This window comes from Hydractinia symbiolongicarpus, chromosome 5, assembly GCF_029227915.1.
Source record: "Hydractinia symbiolongicarpus strain clone_291-10 chromosome 5, HSymV2.1, whole genome shotgun sequence".
Classification (NCBI taxonomy): domain Eukaryota; kingdom Metazoa; phylum Cnidaria; class Hydrozoa; order Anthoathecata; family Hydractiniidae; genus Hydractinia; species Hydractinia symbiolongicarpus.
Genome location: NC_079879.1, coordinates 26,472,512 through 26,497,313, shown reverse-complemented (window position 1 = coordinate 26,497,313; position 24,802 = coordinate 26,472,512). Strand labels below are relative to the sequence as shown.

At 32.3% G+C, this 24,802-nt stretch overlaps 3 protein-coding genes across 3 annotated transcripts; all 3 read left to right on the top strand.

Annotated features, from left to right (window-relative positions):
- The first annotated feature begins 1,228 nt into the window (after window positions 1-1,228).
- On the top strand, window positions 1,229-7,736 carry LOC130646306 (NADPH oxidase 4-like). Its single transcript, XM_057452478.1, has 19 exons — window positions 1,229-1,557; window positions 1,674-1,747; window positions 2,525-2,620; window positions 2,886-2,999; window positions 3,078-3,162; window positions 3,362-3,487; window positions 3,681-3,727; window positions 4,125-4,231; window positions 4,338-4,458; window positions 4,547-4,639; window positions 5,121-5,192; window positions 5,444-5,506; window positions 5,865-5,934; window positions 6,067-6,206; window positions 6,354-6,436; window positions 6,716-6,839; window positions 6,970-7,065; window positions 7,175-7,290; window positions 7,375-7,736. Exons 1-19 carry the CDS (start codon window positions 1,401-1,403, stop codon window positions 7,490-7,492), a joined length of 1,902 nt encoding a protein of 633 aa, XP_057308461.1. The 5' UTR covers window positions 1,229-1,400; the 3' UTR covers window positions 7,493-7,736.
- Window positions 7,737-14,592: 6,856 nt separating this feature from the next.
- On the top strand, window positions 14,593-15,627 carry LOC130646091 (uncharacterized). The gene is made up of 2 exons (XM_057452230.1): window positions 14,593-14,616; window positions 15,115-15,627. Exons 1-2 carry the CDS (start codon window positions 14,593-14,595, stop codon window positions 15,625-15,627), a joined length of 537 nt encoding a protein of 178 aa, XP_057308213.1.
- Window positions 15,628-17,880: 2,253 nt separating this feature from the next.
- LOC130645720 (proteasomal ATPase-associated factor 1-like) lies at window positions 17,881-24,678 on the top strand. Its single transcript, XM_057451801.1, has 13 exons — window positions 17,881-17,993; window positions 18,186-18,266; window positions 19,001-19,038; window positions 19,259-19,356; window positions 19,528-19,608; window positions 20,418-20,513; window positions 21,019-21,169; window positions 21,279-21,323; window positions 22,188-22,331; window positions 22,932-23,023; window positions 23,185-23,300; window positions 23,670-23,755; window positions 24,263-24,678. Exons 2-13 carry the CDS (start codon window positions 18,202-18,204, stop codon window positions 24,433-24,435), a joined length of 1,185 nt encoding a protein of 394 aa, XP_057307784.1. The 5' UTR covers window positions 17,881-17,993; window positions 18,186-18,201; the 3' UTR covers window positions 24,436-24,678.
- Window positions 24,679-24,802: the final 124 nt, after the last annotated feature.

Below are 24,802 nucleotides of genomic sequence, written 5' to 3'. Positions count from 1 at the left end.
GCTATATACAAAGTTACTACGCTATTTACAGAGTTACTGCGATATACATAGTTACTGCGATATACAAAGTTACTGCGTTATATACAAAGTTACTACGCTATATACATAGTTACTGCGATATACAAAGTTACTGCGTTATATACAAAGTTACTACGCTATATACAGAGTTACTGCGATATACAAAGTTATTGCGTTATGTAAAAGGTTACTGCGCATGTATATAAGGTTACTGCGCATGTATACAAAGTTACTTTGCATGTATGCAAAGCTATTGCACCTGTATACACAACTTTTGCAAAGGTTGCACAACCCACCACTCCAGTAAACACAACGAAGTTTTATTGCAGTTTGAATTCTCATTTCGGACAAATCCAAATTCGAGTTTAGATAAAGGCTATTTAAAACAGTGTTTGAAGCAGGCTTAGAAATAATAACAAAAAACAAAAACATAAAAAATTGGCGTCATGTAAAACAAATTTGACGCCATTCTAAATTGTCGAACAAAGTCCTTTCATTGAAAGCAATATCAGCTATTCCGCTACAGTTAAAAAGAAACGGAAAACGTAATTAGAGAAGGGTTGGAATCACGTAAGTAGCATTTTTGGTGACAACTAAATAGAAATATTTTTTTTAGTTACTTTAAAAAAGATTATATTATAGTCAAACAAAATTTAAATTTTTGAGGAAATGCATTCTGTAAACAAATTGATTTAAAATTGAGAATCTCAAACGTTTGTTTTGGTATTTACATTTTTATTTTTTATCTATTTAATTTATTTACAACTTCAAACATTTAAATGATTTTAAGAAAAATCAAGGCATCAGGAGAAGCAATTCTAAAACTTTTTCTTATATCTGTAGTAATAAGTTACACATTTTAGCAGATATATGTCATAATTTTTGACTTTAGAAATCATAAAGCACAGTGGAAAAGCTGATATGTTGAAGAAGTGAACGAAAGTCTTTCCACACGTGCTCAGGCTAAATTTTTAAGCAGGTTTAGTCATGCCACAATTGGAGTCTGAGAAGATTCTTTATTGCGCTTTTTTAGCAAACAATAGACCGGTTAAATAGTACATATTGAATACGGCTCCATTAAAAAGCTGACGTGATTTCACAAATTATCTTAAAAAAGATGTAATTTATATGTCTTAATTATGGACAGGAAGAATCATGATAAAATATATCTGCACATCCCTTTTAATGACAATTCAGTAATTACCACAACGGTAAACAATGGCACAAAGTCGTACCAAGATCATTAAAAGTTAATTCTAGTTCCGGGCCGTATGTTTATCTGTGAGTAACCGCGTAGATAAAGTCAGTTGACAAGCAGGTCCCGTCACAACCATTTAACTTTATCGTAGAAGGCGAAAAGATAGTTGGTTGTTTGCAAGACAATGGAAAAGAAGATAATTTCAGAGAATGTAATATGTGACATCGGTGATACGGCTAATGAAGTGGCTGCAAAAAGCTGTGTTCGTATTGTGGTAGAAGAAGATAATTCTACAGAATGTGATCAAACAACACGGAAAGTGTGTAGCGTACAAAAAGAAAGTATGTAAGCCTTATTCTTTTCATAGTTATATATATTTTGAGAGTTACACTATGTATTTTGCAGCCATTTTTTAGCAACTAATTTTCAAGAATTTTTTCATGTTTTACAATTTTAGGTGATTTAAAAACAACAAGCAAAGCGTACATTAAAACGTTTTATCAAAATGAGTTTATTAAACTGTTTTTGCTGGTAAGCTTACATCATTGCCAATGTTATTACCATGTTTGTCATTTGTCATGGTTTGTCCGTGTTTGATCGATGAGATTGCTCTTTGCCCCTGAAAAGAAGTAAGCAAAAAGATAAATATGTGATAGCTGCTTATTATTGGCGTACTTGACTGCATGTTCCAATGTTTGTACAGTGCTGTTGTCCAAAATATTTAAATGTGCTTTCACTGCTACCAAAATCAGTTTAAATATACCTTGTATAAGAAAATATGAAAAAAGGAGGACATTGTATTACAGTATTATTTGTCTTTGAATACGCAATTAATCTTTTTAACTAAAAAAAAGATATTGACGTCATTGTTTTGCATCTCCACGACATCGGGAAGTTCTAATGACCCTGTTTGACATTAGATAAAATAATTGTCCTCGCAAAATAAAAACCTTCCTATCATTGCAAAAATAGCTCACTTGTCGTTTAATGACACTTCCGCATAGGGAAATGATGTCACACATTCATAATTATCTATCTTCGTTTATCTAAACATGGGAGACTTCATTATCGACCCCCGAATTCTTTGAGATTAAAACCTTAGCTTATCTTAAAAAGCTCTTGGGACGAGAATGGGGAGAATCAATATAATAGTGCTTTATAAAATTGTAGGCAAGTTTTGAAACCCTGAATATTAAAAGTTGCAAAATTTTGGTTACACTTCTACAAGCAAAAACAAACTTTTAAGGGGTTATTTTAACGCAAACTTTATTTATATCTTAATAAATATTATATTATTCTTAATTGTAGATATCTTGGTTAGTGATCAATATCTTTTTATTTGTATGGTCATTTCTCAATTTCAAAAATGACGAAACGTTTTCTTATATGTATTTGATGTGTGGCGTAAGTAAATTATTACGTTGTCCTGATTTTACCTTCCAAGGTTAATACTCCTGCTTTGTGTGAAGCTTTAAATCGTTATAGGAGATTATCGTATATTGTATCCCACGTAAATGTTGCATGTATATCGACAAGGAAGGTTTTAATCTTGAATAAGATTATCTTTTGTATGAGACTCATTTCTAAAAACAAATCTGCGCTAACATAATTAGATCAATTATTTAAACATAGATGTATCACAAATATGAGATTTATATTGTTATCATAGGATTATATTTTTATCTCCCGTGCATCCGCTTTGGTGATTAATTTCAACTGTGCAATTGTTCTGTTACCAATGAATCGATTCATTAATTCCTGGATACGCACACAATTGCTAAAGGTAGAAAACTTTAAACAGTAACATTTTCCATGATAATTAATCGTGATCTATATTAACAAGACATCCTTTTTTTTGAAGGATACGAAGAGTGTGCTAAGACGAATATTTGATCATATGAAGAGTCTCCATATACTATCCGCATTTGGCATCTGCATCGCAAGTGGTAAGAAGAGGAATACCTATTTTATCATTTTTTTCAAAATTGCATATTGCAGTTTAAGAACTTGACAGGAAAATAACTCATTTTTCCAAAATAGCTGCCAGCCCATTAATTGGAAGGGTTTATCTACTCAAATTTACATCGTAAATACTTTTGTATGTAGACCATTTTTAACATAATATTTATATTACATTTTATTTAGTGATTCATACAATCTTTCACTTGGTTAATATTTTCTACTTTCGTCAAAACTTTTCTGAAGTTGTAAAGAGTATCAACATTGCAGAATCCAAGGAAGATACAACTCTATGGAACTTTCTATTAACTGGTTAGTCTAAATGATGTATTGATTGTTTTGATACTGTGATTATGTGATTTTAGAAGACCCTTATCCTAATTATTTTTCTAACTTAAGAGTTGCTTCGAAGAAAACTATCAGATCTTAGTATCTAGGGAAAACGATTGATTTATTTCGAGCACTTCAAACGGAGATATGTAGACATTTTTTATCTTCTTTGTAGTGCCTGGATGGACCGGAGTTTTAATGTTGCTCATATTGGCTTTAATTGTAAGTTTCTTGATTGATTTTAATCTTTCAATTAAGTTCATATAATACGTTCAAGTACTTCAGAAATTCAGAATCAAAGATTTCCAGTAGAGACATAGATGTTCTCCAAATTGTAATTTTCCGGCTCCTGCAAATCTGTGACATAGAATTACGATAATTTTAGATCAATTGCGGAAATAATTTAGCAAGTTTTGACGGATAGAAAAAATAATGACCATCAATGTGATGAGCAACAAACCCCGGATAAAATAATTTATCAGAATATGTCATGATGTGTATTAATGCTTCGTTTCCTTATTGTCTCCTCCTCTTGACTTTCACTGTTTCCAATTTTTTAAATTTGTTTAAATTATATACAGATAAGAATGGTTATAAGATGATTTTTTATAAACTTTAGGTTATGACGTCACTAAAAGTCGTTCGGACGAAGCGTAATGAAGTGTTTAAGCATGTCCACCATTTATCGATCATCTTTCTACTCTTGTCAATGTTTCACGGATTTGGGTAGGTTTTAAACGACAAATATCTGTTACACTATAACTATTACATTTCTATGAACCGCTCAAAACAGAGATGGTTAAATGAATTTCTGTTGTTTTTTCTGTTTTAGAAATGTGACAAAGTACATAGGTAACATTGACTTACATCCAAAGGAATGTCATGATATAAATGCCTATAGTAACTTACCACAGTGTACAGAAAAACCACAATTTGTGCACGTTACACCATCGGTATGTCTTACTTAAGAATTGAATGTATTTGGAGAGTTAACATAGAATGTTTACGGTTTCTAATGATAACCTAAATACTTCTTTGTAGATTTGGAAATGGATAATTGGACCATTGATTCTTCATTTAATTGATCGCGTTATTCGTTTTGTTCGTTCATTAAAAACTTGTAGTTTAGTTGAGGTAAGAAAATTAGAAACATTAACTTTATTTCACAGTTACCTTATATTCTAGAGTTTTTTGCTCTCTTCCTTGCTTTTGCAAAAAGTTGGGTTATCTTGGGTCGTTATTAAATAAACATTTGATTGGAAAACATGAAACTAATGTCACTCTAATTTTTTTTATATTTATGTTCACTTAATATTCAACATTATTAGACTCTTATCTACCCCGAGCACGTTCGCTTCTGACCACTAAGAAATTGCGATGAACATCTCAGTAAGAATGACAGCGTTAATAAAACCTTATTCACGCCAATTCATTACAAATGTTTGCTCTGCGTGACGAAATTCTAATCAAAACATTCTTTAGAGAAAAGTTTTGAAGAGGAAGGCAGTCTAAACCTCAAATCTATAAAGTCTAATAAATGAAAGAAAAGGAGAGTAACAGTGTAAAAGAAGTTGGAATAATTTCAATTAAATCTCCGTATTTTTTTTTCTTCTAGGCAAAAATACACAATGGAAACGTGTTAGAATTATTATTTGTAAAACAAGGATTCAAAGCCAGACCAGGACAGGTATAATTTCATTGTATTGCGGTTCTTGCGCTTATATAAAAATCTTCAAAAACGGCAGTAAACATGACATTCTTAGGCGTGGCCTTATTTTTAAATTTCATTAACAAAACATATGCGAAGAGCTAAAGTTAGTCAACTATTTCTTTGTTTTCCTTCATTTTGATTAATCGAAAGCAGTGTTACCTCTAATATACATTTCCATTTTAATAACTTTATCTTTTGCTGTCTAACTATATTATATTTTGTTTTAGTATATTCTTCTGCAGTGTCCAGAAATTGCTGAATTTGAATGGCATCCGTTTACTCTTACCAAGGTAAAGATAATATCTAAAAAATTATTATGTATTTAAGATGTTCTGTTGGTATTAAAAATATATTAAACTCATAAATCTCAATGACAAAGCAAAACCTCACTTGGAAGCTGATCCTGCTTTTATGATACGTGTTGTTTTGGTGCTGGTGGTGTGAAACATTTAAACACAAAACAGGACGTTAATTAGTTAAACAATCAAAAATTAGGAATACTCAATATAACATATCTATACATAATTTCAAAAAAATGGAAATTGGCCGTTCTTTGATGTTTATTCGAGTCTTTTTGCAATCACCTTCCGTCACATCGTAAAATGTGATTTACATTTGAGATGTTAAGTTCCTTTTCATTTCTTTCAGTGTCCTTCTGGAAGCGGAGAAGTTGAGAAGAGATTTTCAGTTCATATAAAAGTGTCAGGTGATTGGACAGGTAGTAACCTAATTTCGCTTCAAAATAAAACATCAAACACTCGACAATTCCAATTGTTATTATCATGTTAGCATTTTTCAATATAACAAGCAATCAGTTGTACTTACTGTCTATTAATCTTTTGATTGTTAGGAAAGCTGCTCAATTTTATCACATCAATGTCCGAGAAAAAGGGTAACTTAAAGAGAAGAGGGAGTACTTGTATTGTATCAATAGATGCTACTCCATTACCAACGTTTAGAGTTGATGGTCCTTACGGAAGTCCCAATCAGGTAGATGTTTAGTACATGTTTGGTACATTTTTCACATCTTGTGAAGAAGCACAAGAATATTAGTTAAGCACAACTTTATCTTTTGTGTGATGTTCAATTCTTCTTCTCTGGAATTTATCTACCTGATTAATCTATCTCTTCTTTCAGGATGGTTTTGACCAACGTGTTAATGTTAGTATCGCTGCTGGTATAGGAATCACCCCGTATGCAGCTGTTCTTAACTATTTGAAGTAAGTTTGATGTATCAGATAGATCTTTCTTAATTAATATCATTTGACCGGCCTTGCATATAGATAGCTTGTTTTAAATTTTATAAAGGTATCAACAATCTTTTGTTCCAACCAGTACGAGTGTAAAACCAAAATTAATCATTACTAATGCTTCACAAAGACAATATATCAGGAAAAATGTATCTTATAGAACAAACTCTCCCATACCAAAGCAGCCCAACTTATTAGAATGATGTTAAATCCTGGCTTGCCGATTAAATCTTAACTTCCTGTTTTTAGGTATTTTAAGCCTGAGGTGGTGCATAAGAATTTTAAACTTGAAAGATTACATTTGATTTGGGTTTGCAAAGATGTAAACGAGTTTAGTTGGGTTGTTGATTTGATCAAAGATGTGGAAAGTCACGTAAGTTTACAAACAGAAATGACAATTTCTTAAAAGTTCTTAAATGATTTAAGTATTCTTTGGTACAACAGTATCCAGGAGAAATTTTCGGAAATTCAAATTTGATATTCTTACTATCTTTTTATTTTAGCTACGACATATAAATAGAGAAGACATGTTACATTGTCAGCTGTTCGTTACACAAGAATATAAGATCAACATAATATCCCATTTACAATTAAAGAATGTAAGATTTTCTCAATAACTTATATGTTAAAATTACAAAACCTTCTTACATAAGGATTTGTGGCCACATACCTTGTTTGTGATCCACATTTTGATCAATTTTATTATAGGCTAACTTAGCTGAAACTGAAGAAGATAAAACTGATCAATGGCTGCAAAATAAAATAAAATGTGGTCGACCAGATTTCAAAGAAGTGCTTTTTAAAATTGCTTCACTGTATGAAAAGTGAGAAAATATATACCCTTTTGAAGCACGCTGCTTGTGTCTTGTACAATTACAATTTAACATTAAGATTTCCTTCTTTCGTAGGCAAAAAATTGGGTTGTTTTATTGTGGCGCAAAATCTTTGGGAAAATTAATTAATGAAGTAAGCATGAAAATCAACCATCGTGGAAATACATACATATTCAGAAAAGAAAGTTTTTAACACGTCGCTAGCTAGAAGAAAAGCTGATGAATTATTGTATGTTTGCTGGTTTTAAAGAAACGAGACTATATTTAAAAGTAATTTCTTAGCGCATTTTTAGTAATCTAATTTATATAAATAATAAAATTGTAAAATAGTGTAGATAATTTAATATAAAGAATTATTATTTTAAGTTTGATTTCTCACAGACGCTTATAATTTTTCTTGTTGTGTTTCTTGCTATTTTTAGCAATACAAATTATTTTGTAAATCTTGCGAAAGTATAAAGTATCTTTTAGGGTTTTTTAAATTAACGTATGATGAATATACTTCCTTATATAAGCTGCCAATGAACTTAAATACTGCATAACTCCAAAATTTGTTATTTCTACTATTTATGTTTTTATTTATTTACTTGTCCAGATAACTTTCCAGATAAACGTTTTTAAGCTATTGTGAATATTTCCTTAGAGTATGTTATCCCCCATACGAAACCTTTTTGTTTTGAGGTTTTCGTCTTTTACTCAATTCAGACGCGTAGATAAAAATTATCGTTAAATTGAACCTTTTTGTCTTAACTCTTTCATTTCCGAGTTATTCGGCATTCTTGTTTCGCCAAATTTCCATTACAAAATTGAACTTCTGTTAGAGGTTCAAGTTTAGCGGCCGCTTCACGCATTTTATTTTGTGGACAGTCAGTAGTTTCTTGAATAGTCAGTATTAACTGTATGCATGGTCGATCGTTTGAAAGGAGGTAGATTCAATTGAGCAGACTGTAGTTTTGCAAGAGGAAGGTGGATGGTTTAATTAACGTAGTCGGTAGTTTTGATAACTGTTGAATGTTACACGTGATTGTAAAAAGTTTCTGTGCAGATTGTTGCGTGAATTAAGTTAAATTTTGCTTATGAAAAAAAAAATCTTAATTCCGCTCTGATATAACAAGTAAACGATGCATCAAAGGTGTCAAATTTGTCATTCTTAATGGTGTTTCTTTTTTATCTGCTTGAAATTCTTGATATCTGATATAGTTATGTTCGCTCAGCAATTGTGTATACGTTACTTCAAAACACTGCTCATTTTTACCCATTTTCCAATAAGATATAAAAAGTGTGCATTAATTACAGTCAGATTTACTTATTAATTTATCTGTCATAATAATGAAATTACTGTATCAAAATAGAGCTACAGACCATTGTGTATTACAAAATGCATTGTAAAAATTGATAAAACCCCACCCGCCTGTCAGAATCACAGGGTGGGCCCCTGTGATTCTGACAATATTCAAAACAGCGCGCTAATAAAATTCTAACCAAAATTGCGCCTCGTCTATAAACCGTTACTGAGTCACTCAATGAAGGTATTAACGCAGAAAAATAAGTGTGGCGAGCTAGCTAGCTGGCCGGCTTGCTAATTCACGAGAGGGCATAATTTTATTGACTATACGATGACAGTTTTCAGGTGGTAAGGTTTGCACAATACATTTTCTCTTAAATATTATAGATATTATTATGTCATGAACAAGCAAGTTTTTTCTTTCATGACATCTGGTCCTTTCTCAGTATACCACCAACAGGGGTAAACACCTAATTAGGCAGCATGACCTAATTAGGCGAGTCGTTTAGTTAGGCGACATAATGTAGTTTAATTAGGCTACCCGTAGTCTAACTAGGCGAAGGAAAACTTTCTGTTGTAAATACGTTGAAATCATTGCGTTTCGCACTAGAATTTTTATGTGAATCAAATCTGTCCACTTTGCAGATAATTTTGCCAATTATCGTCTTATTTGCATCGTGCATTGGTACCTTATGGCCCAAACCTCTTGTGGCACTATTTGTTGTTTTAAATGGATGGATTTCAGCCATTCACGCTGCAGGGAAAAAATAAATATGGCGGACGAAAACGTCACCTAAATAGGCGATACTTAACCTAATTAGGTTATATATTTCGTTTTAACATATTTCTTAGTTGCGCAAACATATCGAGGCACAAGTGACAATTTTGGAATCATGGTCGCGTAGACTATCCATTCTGAACAAAGATTTTTTGCGATTTTTTCTTAGGAATGTGTGAAAAGCCATTAAATATTGTAATGTCTTAACTAGGTTACATATTGCCTAACTACGCTACAATGAGTCCCCAAATAGGTGGTATGCCCTAATTAGCCTACCGTCACCTAATTAAGTCGTTACCCTGACTGACAAAGAGCTTTGAAAATAATAGCGCCAACCTTTTGTGATATCCTCTCTAAAATCATAAATGAATGTTTAAACACAGGTATTTTTCCATCATGCTTAAAAAAGCATCCACAAAAAAATCTAAACTAGGTAATTAGGCTACCATCAAAAATATGTTGTGTTAGCGTCCTGAAGACCCTGCAAAAATGAGTCGGTCGGGTGGTCAGGCGTATTTTTTCCCAGCAAGCAAATTCATTCCCAGGGCCAAGACAGTATAGCACCACTCAACATCGTTTGTAGACCATTTTTCGCCGCCCTGTAAACTGTCAGTAGCCACAGGAGTGCCCTAAAGGAATTAATTTTTACCAAAATTAATTTTCACGAATATTTGTCAATTTTGCAAAAATTAGTTCTGGCGAAAAAAAAATTATTTTTGAAAAATATTTCGCGAAATTTTTTCCTGGTCTTTTTCCGACTTACCGACTCAGGTTTTTATTAGCAAAAGTGGGTCGGAGGACGCGAACACAACATATTTTTGATGACGACCTTATGACCAATATCGTTATTATCAAACATTAAGTAAGATTTTTGAAAAGTTATTACATAAAAGATTGCTCAACTTTCTAGAAGCAACTGATTCTTTCTTTGAAAAACAGTTTGGTTTCAGAGGGACACAGTACTAACCATACGGTAATTATGCATTCTGGCTTCAATCCGGTTTAAAACCAGTTTATTTCTGGCTGCAGTAATTCACATAAACCGGTTTAAAACCAGCTGAGTAAATAAACCGGTTTATATGGTTTCTAGAAGCCACTTTGAAGCCAGAAATAAGCTGAATTAAAAAAAATGAAAATACTGGCTTTAAACTGGTTTACATGGTTTGGTTGTCTTAGAAACCAAACCACTGAAGCCAGATTGAAGCCACATTTAGATAAACTTGATTGGTTCATAAAAACTGGTTTCAAACCGGATTTTTTTGGCTTAGTTGTGTAGAATACCAAACCAGAGTGAAGCCAGGGTGAAGATTTGATTGGTTCATAAAAACTGGCTTCAAATTTGATTTTGTGGCTTAGTTGCCTAGGATACAAAGTCAGAATGAAGTTACATTCAGATAAATTTGATTGGTTCATAAAAAACTGGCATTAAATTGGATTTTGCCATGTAGTTGCCAAGGATACCAAGTCAGAGCAATATTTTGATATAGTTTACTGGTTCATTTAAACTGACTTCCAATTAAATTTGGGGTAGCAAGAGTTCTAATATTTGTGCGCTAATTAGATAAACAAAAGAATCAGTTATGCTGAACCTCAGATTTTTTAAAGCTATTACCAGAATGATGTTTTTGAATATGTAAGTATTAAATGATGTAATATAAAAAGTTATTAATCATGCACAAACAAGACTACTGTTCTCTCCACACTAAAATCAAATATAAAAACAGTTTTAAAGTAACTTTAATTCTTTTTCTTTTTACCAGTGAAATAAATGTTATATAAGATAATATAAAAGACAAGTAGTGTTCAACTCTTGAATACTTTGAAGGGATTATTCTTGTTGAAACAATTTTCAAATGTTACAAAATTCATCCCTGCTTAAGTACTATGTCTATAACTATTTTTCTGTTTTAAAAATTGTTAGTATTTAGTAATAAATTTCCTATAATTAGTGTTAAAATAGCACTCAAATATGTTAAATAAATACACTAGAAGAACGAACTATGTCCATAAGTTTTCTTTTTTAAAAGTAGAACTATACATGAAATTAGCTATGCTTAAGATCAATATGTTATACAATGATAAAATATAAAATACAATCAGACCTGGAAATTTGCTTGACTTTGGTTTAGAGTTTATGAGAATGACAGCACTTTTTTTGGTTTAAATTTGTACTGTGTGGAAACAATATCATATGACAGAAACACTCAGTTCAACAGAAAACAGTTGACAGTCATATTTTCCAGGTCTGGCGATATGTTGAATAAAATATGATCAGTAATACGTTATTAAATACAATGTTAAAAATAAAAGCTATGGAATATGAAATAAATTATCAAAGTCCTATGTTGTTTCCAAATAAACAGAATAAAGAACAGAAAAGAATTCCAGAATAAAGTTTCTTCATAATGAATTTAGTAAGACTTACTGTACAAAATTTCCAATTTGTATGGAGGCAGACTAGATCTTCCAACTTCCTTTCCCTTCTGTATTCTGTAGCCTCTACCTATGACAGAGCAATTTAACAATTCATCTGCTGTAAATATTTCAGAGGCTAGTTCACGTATTGCCTGTCTGGCATCAGCAGCATTTTTGGCGACCATAGATAAATGTTTTTAAAAATTAATTGAATCACTGAACATAATCGATGACACAAGATTGGTTTGACGTTATATATATATATTTTGGTTTTTCAAGCAACATAATTATATAATAAATAAAAAAAATATTATACCCTATCAAATCCTTTTCTTTAGATGTCGATTCGTTGTTTACTTTGCCATCCTGAAAAAATTGAAAAAAGTTTTACATTTTCTAATTGTATTATTCTTTGTTTAGCACTGGAACAATTACAAGAAATCAATCAGAATTTACTTCCTCCTGGTTGGAGCCACTGCGAACCATTTCACTTAATTGAGAAAATAATTGTCCCAAACGTGTGCATGTCCTTTCAAGATTACTAACACGCTGTGCCAACATTTGCATTGGTGAATCATCATGAGATTCCATTGTTGGTGTGATTTCGAAATCAGATTCTTCATATCTGCTGCCAAAGTTATTCACCAAATTTAAGGACTCACTAAGAAGTGAGCTTGTTGTAGCAGTTCGAGTTGTCGAGATCGCACGTAGCACGTATTTAAGTAGCTAGATGGTTGCGGTTGATGCACAAACATGCCTTGGTGTTGTTGGGTAAAGTTAAAAGGTTGCACATTTGTGTACTCATTATTATTTGGTGTAGAGAAGGCATTTTGCTTTGGTTGCTTTGGTGTCATAAACGTTTTGTTGGTTGGCTCAATGTCAAGTGGAGTAGATGCATTTTTCACATTGTGGGTACTAATGCTTGTACTTGGCTGAACGATAGTACTTGATGAATAAGCTGGTTGTGTTATTAGCTTATTTCGAGGACTTTTACGTATTCATTCCTTGAAAACCTTGATTGTTTTTGAATGAGGTGGAGTTTTCTCCACATTAGGAAGTGTAATTGGGAAGTAAGATTCACTACCAGAATCTCCAACTATGGAGAGAAAAATTGTTAAGAGCTAATTATTAGAGAATTGATATATTGAAATGACACAAGACGATAATGATTGTAAAATTGATGTAACTAATGATGTATATTGATTGTGAAATTGTAAATACATACTTGTTGGCAAAGTAAATGGGTCCCTTATTTTGATCTAAAATGCTTTTGAAGTAAAGAAATTAATTACCAAATTCTCCACAATTGATGTTTCAATAGAGTCTTTTTTCACTTTCTTTGCTTTCTCCTTTGTCACTTTTTTTTGCTGTTTCTGATTTGTCAGCTTCAGCTGTCTCAATTGAAAATGACACCTGAAGCATTTTCGAATCTAGCAATTTTTAGATATGTTTTTAAAGTGGAGAAATTACTAAATTTTTTTCTGAAGCCATATATCCATCACTATCATCATCTAAAAAGATAATGTCTTATATGAATCGTTGGATATCAGAGGTTTCCTCATCCCATTAACACTTTAAACCTCGAGAAGCAAAGAACATATCACATGATAATTGATGCCACATATAGGAGGATGCGTGACTGAATTCGTCTTCTTTCCCCCGTATGAAAATAAGCATTACCTTGAATTATTTTTCCCTTCAATTGTTTCCTGCTGGATTTCTCACTTGCAGAGGAAGCAGTTATATTATTAATTGGTGGAACCAACTCAAGTAATCTTTTTTTCGCTTCTTTGTTGTTCTCTACAAATATTATTGGAGCAATGGAAGTTGGTATGGGTCACAAATACACTGAGTTGCAGCGCTTGGTTTCAAATACATATTCCAAAAGTTTTGAAAAAATGAAAAAGAACACTTTACCCCAAATGCTGTCAGAAATTTGGGCATTAATAAATTGTTTTTTATTCAGATTTTAATTTCATTGAATGGTCTGAAGAATATTCATAGAATCAATGATTCGTCTGGAACTAGTCAGGTGGTCAAAGACTTTTTGGGTCCATTGCTTCATTCAAGAAAGTATATATAAAAAAATAAAATTATCATTTTTGATTGGAAATTGAAGGAACCTTTATAAATAAGTTAAAAACTCACATTTATTGCATTTACTAGATATCAAAGCTTGGCTTGAACTCTCGATTGGTGTTGCTTTGGTGGTCGTTCTCAAGCCGTTCCGTCTTCCAACGCAACTACTAATTTACTCAAGCGATTCAATATAACAGTAACGGATATTTTGAAAAAATATCTCTGTCTAAAAATGAAAAACATATCATACACCTGTACTGAGTATAAAAGAAGCAAAAAGACAATAAACTTTGCTGCAGTTGTCAATGAAAATAGTGATGTTTCTTTGATGATACTGCATTATTTTATTTATGTTGAAACGAAAAACATGGTGCTTTATGTTGGACATCCACTGAAAAGAATTAATGACTGGTCTGTTTTGCCAATGTACAAGTGTAGTCAGTTAATGAGGGTGCAGGAGGAAAGGTATGGTGTGTTCTATTTGAATGCAAAAATTGTTTATTTTGTCTTCTGCTTGTAATGTAATTCTGGAGCTACTGTAGCTATATATTCTTTTCTTTATATTTTGTCATAGTGTAGTTGTTGGGAATGCAAAAAATATCAAAGAAAATTATTCCTAATTAGCGGCAATGAAGAGTTTCTATGTGTTGCACGCATACCGAACATTGTTAGAGGAGATTGAAAAAACAGTTAAAAGTACTGGCAATTGTAATTACCTTTATATGAATATGAATTTATGAGGATAAAAGAAAAGGATCTAGTAGGAGACATTTATTTTTTTGTGTCAGAATGTTATTTTTTATTTTTATTCTTGTAAAAAGTGGATTTTCTGTCCTATATAGGTTGTTTCATCAAGTACAAATAATTTAATATCAATCTCGCCTTGAAAATATCTCGAAATCTAGTGAAATCCAAATTTTGGCCATTGGTTTATTTTTGGTTTCTTTTGGCTTTAAATTTCAACATTTTCTTAAACCAATCCAATTTGAGAGTTCAAAATTCTCAAAGCCCAAAGAAACCAATTTGAAGCCACATTTAGAAACCCTTGAAAATTCTTAAAACCATAAGAATCCACCTTGAAGCCAGTTCATACATTTTTCAATCTTTTGAAGCCAGAAGAATCTAATTTGAAGCCAGTTTATATATTTTCAGAAATTATAAAGCCAGAAATAAACCACATTGAAGCCACATCATTTTTTTTCATATCTGGCTTCAATGTGGATAAACCGGTTTGAAACCATATAATCCACATTTGAAGCCAGAACGCATTACCAGGGTACAGCAGGGTTCAGTGCTGGGTCCACTACTGTTTATTATTTACATTAACGACCTACATAATGCAATCAAACATTCTAGTACATTTCAATTTGCGCATGACACTAGCATGCAATGTTGCGGCAAATCTTCGAAAACTCTTAATAAGCAAGTTAATGAGGACTTGAAATTACTACTACATTGGCTAATAGTCAACACAATATCTCTGAATGTAGCCAAAACAGAACTTATTCTATTCAGAAACAAAAATAAAACTGTGAATAAACGTTTAAATTTTAGGCTTAGTGGTCAACGCTTACATCTTTTAGAAGAAGTACTCTATCTTGATATGATTCTCGACGAACAACTAAGTTGGAATGGTCATATAACTTTATTGATCCAGAGGCTTGCACGAGCAACTGGAATCCTGCCGAAATTAAGACATTTTGTAAACTACGAGACACTTCTCTTAGTTTACTACGCTCTATTTGATTCTCATATTGGACATAGTTTTTAATCCTGGGGTGATGTAAAAAATGAGTTCCTAGACAAAAATTTTAAACTTCAAAACAAGGCAATTAGAATTATTCATTGCAAGGGAATCTGCGAGTCTGTCCAGCCACTTTATATAAGTGCAAGAATATTGCCAATTTACAGAGGACTGAAACTAAAAAACTGTCTACTTGCGTTTGATCAACAAAGAGGTACAACACCATCTTATTTTAAGAACTTTTGGAAACCCATTGGAAATAATCATGACCACTTCACAAAATCTATAAAAATGAAATTAGAGATATCAAGAACAAAAATTGTTGCCATAATTAGTTAACTTAGACAAAAGTTTCAAAAAATCACTCGACCAAATTGCATTCCACCCACAAACCATTGTGACAACCGTTTCATCTAAAATTTATGCAATCTCTTTGTCGCTTATGAACATATCCCGTTGGTTCCATTTTTTATACCTAATACCGGTAACTCTGTTTCACATTCCACAAACTCTCCAATCTTGCATCTTATCTTTTTTCGTCTTTTTCCTTTTTATCTTTATCTTTCTCTTTCTATATTATTCTTATCTTTACTCTTTTACTTTGTCTCTCTGTCATCCAGCCATATGATGTTATGTGTCTGATCTTTTAGATTATTTTTAAAGATAAAATTTCTTAACAACAAACAACTGGTTCCTATGATTCCATTAGCTTTATTTGCTATTTTCATGGGTTTTCCCTCATCTGCCAACAACTTTCTTGATTTACATTTATATAAGGTTATATAATGATTTACATTTAAATTACATGATTTACATCATGATTTACATGATTTACATCATGATGTATTTACATCATGATTTACATCATGATTTACATATAAATTTACATTTATATAAGGTTAGGGGATGACATTCAGTTTGTATGCAAGCGCTGCAAAGGTGAGATTATAGAGAATGAAGTATTTCCAGCTTTAATAATGTACAACAGTGGCTCGTTAGAGATAGTTAAGAACTTCTGTTACTTAGGTGATATGTTGGGCAGTGAAGGCGGTGTTGGAAGAAGTGTTGCTTGCAGGATATGTTCTGCTTGGAAAAAGTTCAGAGAGTTACTTCCTTTGTTGCAGAGTCCTGTCAATTGAGGTAAAAGGTAGGTTGTATGAGGCCTGTGTGAGAAGTGTTATGTTGTACGGTAGTGAGACATGGGCAGTGAAGCAGGAAGATCTTGACCGTTTAGAATGGAATGATATGAGAATGGTTAGGTGGATGTGTAACGCCAGTCTGAGAGACAGAAAGAGTTCAGATGAGCTAAGAAGCAGGCTAAGTCTCCATAGAATTAAAGATGTTATCCAGATAAGAAGATTGAATTGGCTGGGGCACTTGGAAAGAATGGAGGAGGATAATTGGGTAAGAAAGTGTAGAGACTTGATAGTTCCTGGGGCAAAGCCCAGAGGCAGACCGAGAAAGAATTGGCAGGAGGTTATAAGGACAGACTTGATACAGAGTAAGTTAAGTTTAGATCTAACACAGTCTAGATCAGATTGGAAGAGGGTCATTAATATACCCTGTCCAACCCATGCTAGCATGGAAAACGGACGTTAAGCCGAGAATGATGAATGATGATGACATTTATATACGATATGTTTTCTCCATTTTTTGACTAGCTATATATTTATGTACATTTTTTCTGTAAAAACGAAAAAGAAAATATATTTATGTATTTATCCTATTTATCATAAATTGCCTGGCCATAAGTCCTTCTCTTTAGCATCTACGCCTGATCAAAACGGCCTGGAACCAAGGTTGCCCCAAAATGAACTGTCGCTTTGACTTATTACAGAGCACTAGTTGCAAGCCTTATAGAAAATGAGATCCCATCATTGCTAATCACTCTTACCACCTACAGGTCCTTTCGTTGTGTATAGCTAAGTGCCACTTCTATTCTTATGGACTTTAGTATTGTGTGCGATTTAGGGTGTTATTTTGACAAGCACCGCAATTAGGAGATCTTGCATGCAGCGAATTTCCATGACAGCCTTGTAATTATTATCCTGTTATTAAATTGACTTTAGGGGCAATATTGCAATTGATGTGAGAATTAAGAAAGGAGGTCTTTTGTTGGCGCCTCATGAAGTCGAACTACAACAACTTTAGTTTGATACATTCTCTGTTATATTTCTTATATAAATATTTTATGCATACCAAAAGGACATTTCCCATACCACTTCCTTGCTGTCCAGATTTAGTTGTTTCAAAATACAACAAAATGTTCTAGAAAATTTAATTTTAGTGATATATGTAATTGTTATAAATATATAGATTCAAAAATCAGCACATTGAAAAATAACAAAAATTGAAATATATACTTGTTTTTTCCTGGAAGATAAAGTTTTCAGGTAATGGGAAACTAGTTTGCGTTTTTGTAAGTTAAATGATTGCACTTAAACTCTTGTTCAATTTACTGAAGGTTTTTATCTTTAATATTTTTTAACCTTATTTGCAACACTTTAAGTTTTTTAATGTTAACAATTTGAATATCTGATATCTGTTGTTGTTTTATTGTTAATTATATAAATTTTCTGTTAAAGATAAAATTGTGTGGAAATGAGTGGAAGGTGTAAATACTTAGGTCAATTAGTTATTCAACATGATTGGCAAGAAGCTATGAGGTATGTAATGTAATATTGTAATGATTTTTATGAAGGTGTTGTCTTGTGAATGAACAGATAATCTATTTCAGTTATGAGATGGTGTACTTATTTTAGCACATCTCTAGTAGGAGTGGCTTCTAAGGCTGGGGAAGGAGAAAAAACAAACAAATTTATGTATACTAGGAGTTTTTATGCTTTAACAATAAAGAGACTAGTAGAATCTGCCATGTGCTGTCATCGATTACTACATCTGTGCATTCTCTTTTGTCATGGTGTTGTTATTGTGTTAATTTTTCAGTTCTGGAAAGTTGTAAGTTTGAAATAATTAACTTCAACGCATTATAATTTCTAATTTTTAAAATAATGTTAATTTCAAAATAGAATACTAATGTCAGTAATTTGTGTTCACATTAGAACACCTTATACAAAATACTTTAACAATATTACTTTTCTATAAATTCCTTTGAATTTAGTTTTCTTCAGAACATTAAGTTCATCTCATAGGCTGAACGTACATTAAAAACAAAGAAGCAAACAAATAAATACATATATTTCCCGAAAGACAAATACCATGTCTGTGCACACCTAAATAGAAGTGTGTTCTTAGGGATTTACAAATAAATTGTTATTGTAACTTAAAGCTTCATCTCAGTAGTACTGCATTGCACTGGATTTTTTTATCACAAAAGTGAAGAATAAGCAGTAATGCAATTACATTCTTACTATACCAATATTAACTATTTTTGTTATAGAAATAATGAAAAAGCATGGTTGTCTTCTGTCATTGAAGGTACAACGTTTAATCTTCCCCAGACTCCAATATTTATATATACATAATTTTGAATGTATTCTCATGACTGTTGAAAAACTTGATGAGATGTTTTTTCTCTTAACGTCAAAGCTACATTTACATTAGGTGAATCAGTTAAGGATATGTTTACTAAATTGACACAGATCAAACTATCTTACTGGTCTCATAGATTTATTGTTGTTTCATGTTTTCGAAACAGGTCAACCTAGTATTTATGGTGAGCTTTCTCCAGTCAGTAAAGCAGGTGGCAGAGAACTGAAGACTACAGATGGTTTTGAAGCAGAATATGTTGGCAAGGTTTATTGTATTTTGTCGCTTATATTTTTATTTAATTCCATGTGTGGTATACTATATACTATATCTAAACTTGACCAGAAGGATCACTTTATTGCAAAACTTTATGAAGCAAATTTTTTTTACTCTAAACCAAGTGTATGAATGTTTTTTGTGAGTAATGTTTTTATTTAGAATATTAAAATCAAATTTCATAACATCTGCAGTAATTTCCACCATCCTTTATCTACATTTTCAAATATTCACACCAAAGCTGTAAGTTAATATTTAACAAAGAATTTCTCAAGATAAAATTTCAGGGTTTCCACGCCTCCTAAAAGTCCTGATTTTCTCGATTATCTCGATTATTTCCGGAAAACTTCTGAAAAGCCTCCTAAACTATTAGGGGACATCCATTTTTTAAACTCAATTTTTAAAATGGGTTTTATTTTGTTGGATATAATTCCAAAATATTTATATTTAGCATCAACAAATTCGGAAATGAAATCATACCAATCCGATTTGTTCATCTTGTTTAAATGCTTTAAAAGCTTTAATTCTAGTGAATCTATGTGACACTTTTCCTGATTTAGATCCTTCTAAAATCTCCTAAATTTGGTATTTACCCTGCTAATCAAAATAATTTCCTAAAAACCAACTAAACTCCTCATTTTCCTGAATATCCTTAAAATAACAGTTGCAAAATGAATGGAACTCTGAAATTGCTACTTGCTTGTGGTGCTTTTGTCGGGTTGTGTGTTAGAAAGTTTCTACTGACGTTAAATCTGTACTCTTTTAATTTTTTTAATCTCTGTAATAACAGCTTTTGTCTGTTAGTGAGACACACGAACGAAAAAGGACGTGCGAACGCGTAAATTTTTTCCAACGTCACTGACTAGTATCAATTTAATATTGTATATCCCTATCTCTTTTAATCAATCTATGTGGAAGAACAACGTTTACACTATTTAACTAAATTCTTTATGTTACACTGGTCAACGCGGTATTGTCTGTTGTTCCTTTCACATTTTTCATGCAGACGACTTACTAATAATAATAATAATATTCTTATTTGGTTAATTCAGGTTCGTTGTTTGGATGTATCGCCTGGAGGAGGATTAGCAATTTCATGTGATGATGATGGTTTGTTTATTTGGCAAACTGACAATGGGAATATACGTGTATGTATGTTCTTAAATACATTTCACATTTAAAATCTATGCTTATTTGTGTACAGATGATGTTTTTTTAGTAATTGTCTTTTACATATTCCGTTTGGAGATTTTAATTTTAGCAAAGACTACTACGGAAGAAACTGAACGTGAAAAAAAAAAACTTGCGGAAGATCAGAATGTGGAATTAGAGATTGCAAATTTACCTTGTATTTACGAACTTAAATTCTGATTTTTTTTCACCAAGGACGTTCTTCTCTTATTCTGGATTTTACCGCATTCCTGACTTCTTTTGCAATTTTTCTTAAGTAAGATGTTAATGTAGAGATTATTATAATCAATGTGGTTACTATGTTGCATTCTTTTGCAGTTTCAAAAGACTGTGCTCAATCGCAATTTTTCATTTTGCATTTTAAATCTTCGCAAACTTTATTTCTGATTATTTTATTTTCGCACACAAATTCTTTTCATGAATACGACAAATATTGACCATACTTGCACATTTATATTTTAGCGTTCCCTCAATGGACATGTCAGTGATGTGACGCAATGTCGTTTTTTTCCATCAGGTGTAGTCGCACTTACTGGAGGTGTTGACATGACATTACGCATCTGGTCTACTGAAGACGGTTCATGTCCTGTAATACTTACTGGACACAAAGGAGGTATGCATCAAACATACAACACTGTTTCTACTTTGATTATATTCTACTATCGTTGTTGCTAACAAAGATAGTATTTTTTATATGTAGTATGTATTATCTACTGTTTTAGCCATAACATGCACAGAAATTGTCGACAAAGGAAGAAACATAATATGTAAGAGCATCACTTCGTGATTTGTCTATTGAAAAAACCCATCAACCCATTCATCTAATTACTATGTGTATAATCCATCATTTACTGTGCTTAAATGTATGGTTCGCGTGTGTGTGTTTCTATGTAATCTATTTGTTTATTGAAATTATTGCGGAGACAAGTAGTCTAATGTCATTAATTCCGTCATCAAAAAAGCTATATACAAATGTTTATTGGCTAACAAGTGTTTTTCGTCAACAATAAAAACGCTCAAAAGCATTCTGCTCAAACATTTTACATGATGGAGAATAATATTGTAGAAGAACTACTTTGTTCATCACTAACATACTGCCTGGAAGTGAGCGGAATGCGATCCGCGGTCCCCAGGACTGGGAGCGGCAGACGAACCCACTACACTACGTGCGGCAATTCAGATAGTTTATCCGGATGTTGTATACATAGGTGAATATTTATCATAGCACATCCGTATTTCATTCTCAATTCTGATCATGACGGGCGAGTATAATGCGTGTAAGTCATATTGTAGAAGAACTATCCCGCTTACTGCTAGGCAATATGTTTGTGGTGAACAAAGTAGTTCTTCTACAATATGACCTACACGCATTATACTCGCCCGTCATGATCAGAGGTCGGTTGATCGGATGTGCTATGATAAAAATTCACCTGGAGAATAATATTTACAATTTACGTTAGACCAGAGGTTAGCCCATGTCCACACGTTTCCAATAGAATTTTCTACCGGATAGAGTGTACATGTGAAAAGGAATGATTTCTACTGAAATGTGTAAACCTGGCCTTAATGATGTGATAGTGTGTTTTGTTGGTGTCTTTAATTAACAAACCCATACTTATATTTTTCTTCAGCATGTTCTCGAGATGGGTCAGCAATGCTTTGGGATTGTGGAACTTCATCTTGTTTGGGTACACTTAAAACTTGTGCTTCGGCTATTAACTCTTGTTGCATGATACAATACAAAATGTCTGTCGAAAATGAAACCTCAAATCGAAGTATGCGTTTTATTTTGTTTACTTTGTCCTGTCTTTTTTCTTGTAAACCGGTTTTGTAACCGATAAATACATCGCACAAGAAGTCTCTCGCGAGGTTCTTTAAAGGTTCTTACTAATATTTAAAAACCGCCTAATGCGATTAATGCGATTCATCAATGAGTGACATGACATCGGATGAACATGACATTGGAATGAACGCTTTGTAGTCAATCTGTAATGCTCGATTTGAAAGCTGTGTTCGTATATTTTAACTTCCTAAACATTTGCAGTTGACGAAAGTTAATTTGAAAAGTTGTTCCACGCAAATTTTTTTAAATCTCGCGTTTGTTTATCTTGTTTTTCTTGAAATCCGGAAAACATATATGCATATAAAAACAATGAATGATGCTTAAACATAAAAAAAAACCATTCTCCGCGGGACAATAATTTTAATCTTTTTTTTTTCAACGATAAATTACAAAGCTCGAAAGTTTATCTTTCCAATTCGGATATTGCGAAAGTTTTTATTTTTTCAAGAATCTGCACCGTACAAATTAAAGTTTTTAATAGAAAAAGAGGAAATTTTTCAAACAATAACATTGTTAACATCACTGTCTTTAGGTGAAAGAGAGTGTGGTACGAACGGTAAATTGCTTGTGATTGGTCGAGAAGATGGTGTTCTTGATGCTGTCGATGTTTTTAACAGAAAGACGGTAAAATTAGTATCATTGTAAATACCTTTTTACTAGCTTTGAGAATGTTGAGACTCCACTGGATTTTTTGTCAAGAGGGAAAGGATTTAATTGACCGTAAAGGATGATCTCTGGTGTCCAACAGAGAAGAAACATATTTGAATAAACATTATTCTTTTCAGATTTTTTCATACCATTGTGAAAGTGCAGTGAACAGTTGCTGTTTTGTAGGAGACACGTCTCTTGCTGCAGGTTCAAACAACGGATGCATCAATTTTTTTGATCTTCGAAATACAAAGTAAGTTTCATCTTGAAAACTGTGCGAAAATAAATGGTAACAAAATCCTGATGTACTAAAAATGCACGTGTCTAAAGTAAGTTAGATTAGTGATTAGTAGTAAATCGCCTTTATGCCTTTCAAATCGAGTAGGGGATATTGATTTCAAGCAAGCTAAATCGTTTTTAACGATGTTTAATTTCGTGAATTTGCCACGCTTTTATTGGCGAATTTTTTGCTTTTCAAAATTTGTGCCCGTGACATTGGTGCTCCTAGAATAATTAGTTTTGAAAATACCGGTTTCAAAAAAAATTTTAATTTTGTGCAATTAACTGTTTAAAATAAGTTGTTGGAATTTGTAGTGATAAAAAAAGAACTGTTGATGTCTAGGTTGCCATACAAAATAAGAAAGTATGGCAAATCATCTGTAAACTGCTTGAAAGAATACCATACAGATAATCTGCTTGTAGGGAGAGGCAAGTTAAACTTTTTTTTTATAATATATTAATTCCTAATCAAACTTTTTAGAAAGCTAACCATAGCTAAGAATGGGGGATAACTGTTGCAAAATCTAATTCAACCCTTTTTTACCTGCACTGTATAGATAAAGTGCGCAATTTAACTAAATGTCTGCAGATATTACTGTTATTTACCTTACGACTTTTATTTTTGCAAGGCGGTAAACTTAGCCAAAAAAAATTGATTAGTTCCTGTAGCCATTCGGCGTCAACGGTATGAATAACCTTACTTTTTAACATTCAACACTTAAAGCTTGGTATAAGGTTTAATGAAATTCAAAGAAAAAATCCACCATTATATTTCCTGATTTTATATAGTGTTTCGATTTTGTAATATAATTGCTATTTTGCAACAGTTAGCTAACTTTGAAAGAGGCTACCATTTGCAGAATGTTATTTTTAAGAAAAGTTTTATAATCTACAAAACGTTTTGCAAGTTTATTTTAAGAGTATGCTGTTTTTTAGGAGATGGAACCACGAGTTGTATCTCAACGAAAGAAGACTGCGAGTCAGTAACTTACGAGTTAACTGGACCAGATTGTGATCCTATATATAGCTTATCAACACATACTAACTGTGTATACACCGCGTGTCGTGACAAAAGGATACGAAAATACAAACTCGAATTTAACACGTGACAATAACTTCGCAAAAATACAAACTCACAAAACGTACGCCACTGCCAATAATTTTAAAGGAGTATAAATATAACAATAGCGTTCATTTTGAATGCAATATTTTTATTTACCGCCCGCGGAGTGAAATTTGTAATTGAGAGTGGAGGGCTGAAGATTTCACTCCAAGGGCGAAGTGAATAAAAATATTGACCGAAAAATTAATTGTATTACTATTATAACTTATTTCAATATTTTTTAAAGCAATGTTGTTGTGTTTTCGTATTTCAAAATTCCCGAAAGTAGCCGTAACAGTAACACCAAAATCAATTCTTTTTTCTTCTCCTGACTTGTGCTATTTTGCTGCTAATGTTGTTTTTCGCCAGATTTT

Coding starts and splice junctions, on each gene's coding strand:
- LOC130646306 (XM_057452478.1), top strand. CDS start 1,401: ATGGAAAAGAAGATAATTTCAGAGAATGTAATATGTGACATCGGTGAT. Junction 3,163..3,361: donor TGGCATCTGCATCGCAAGTG/GTAAGAAGAGGA, acceptor CATTTTATTTAG/TGATTCATACAATCTTTCAC. Junction 6,437..6,715: donor GCTGTTCTTAACTATTTGAA/GTAAGTTTGATG, acceptor TCCTGTTTTTAG/GTATTTTAAGCCTGAGGTGG.
- LOC130645720 (XM_057451801.1), top strand. CDS start 18,202: ATGAGTGGAAGGTGTAAATACTTAGGTCAATTAGTTATTCAACATGAT. Junction 18,267..19,000: donor GATTGGCAAGAAGCTATGAG/GTATGTAATGTA, acceptor TTTTTGTTATAG/AAATAATGAAAAAGCATGGT. Junction 19,609..20,417: donor CAAATATTCACACCAAAGCT/GTAAGTTAATAT, acceptor TGGTTAATTCAG/GTTCGTTGTTTGGATGTATC.
- LOC130646091 (XM_057452230.1), top strand. CDS start 14,593: ATGAGGATAAAAGAAAAGGATCTA. Junction 14,617..15,114: donor GGATAAAAGAAAAGGATCTA/GTAGGAGACATT, acceptor CCACATTTGAAG/CCAGAACGCATTACCAGGGT.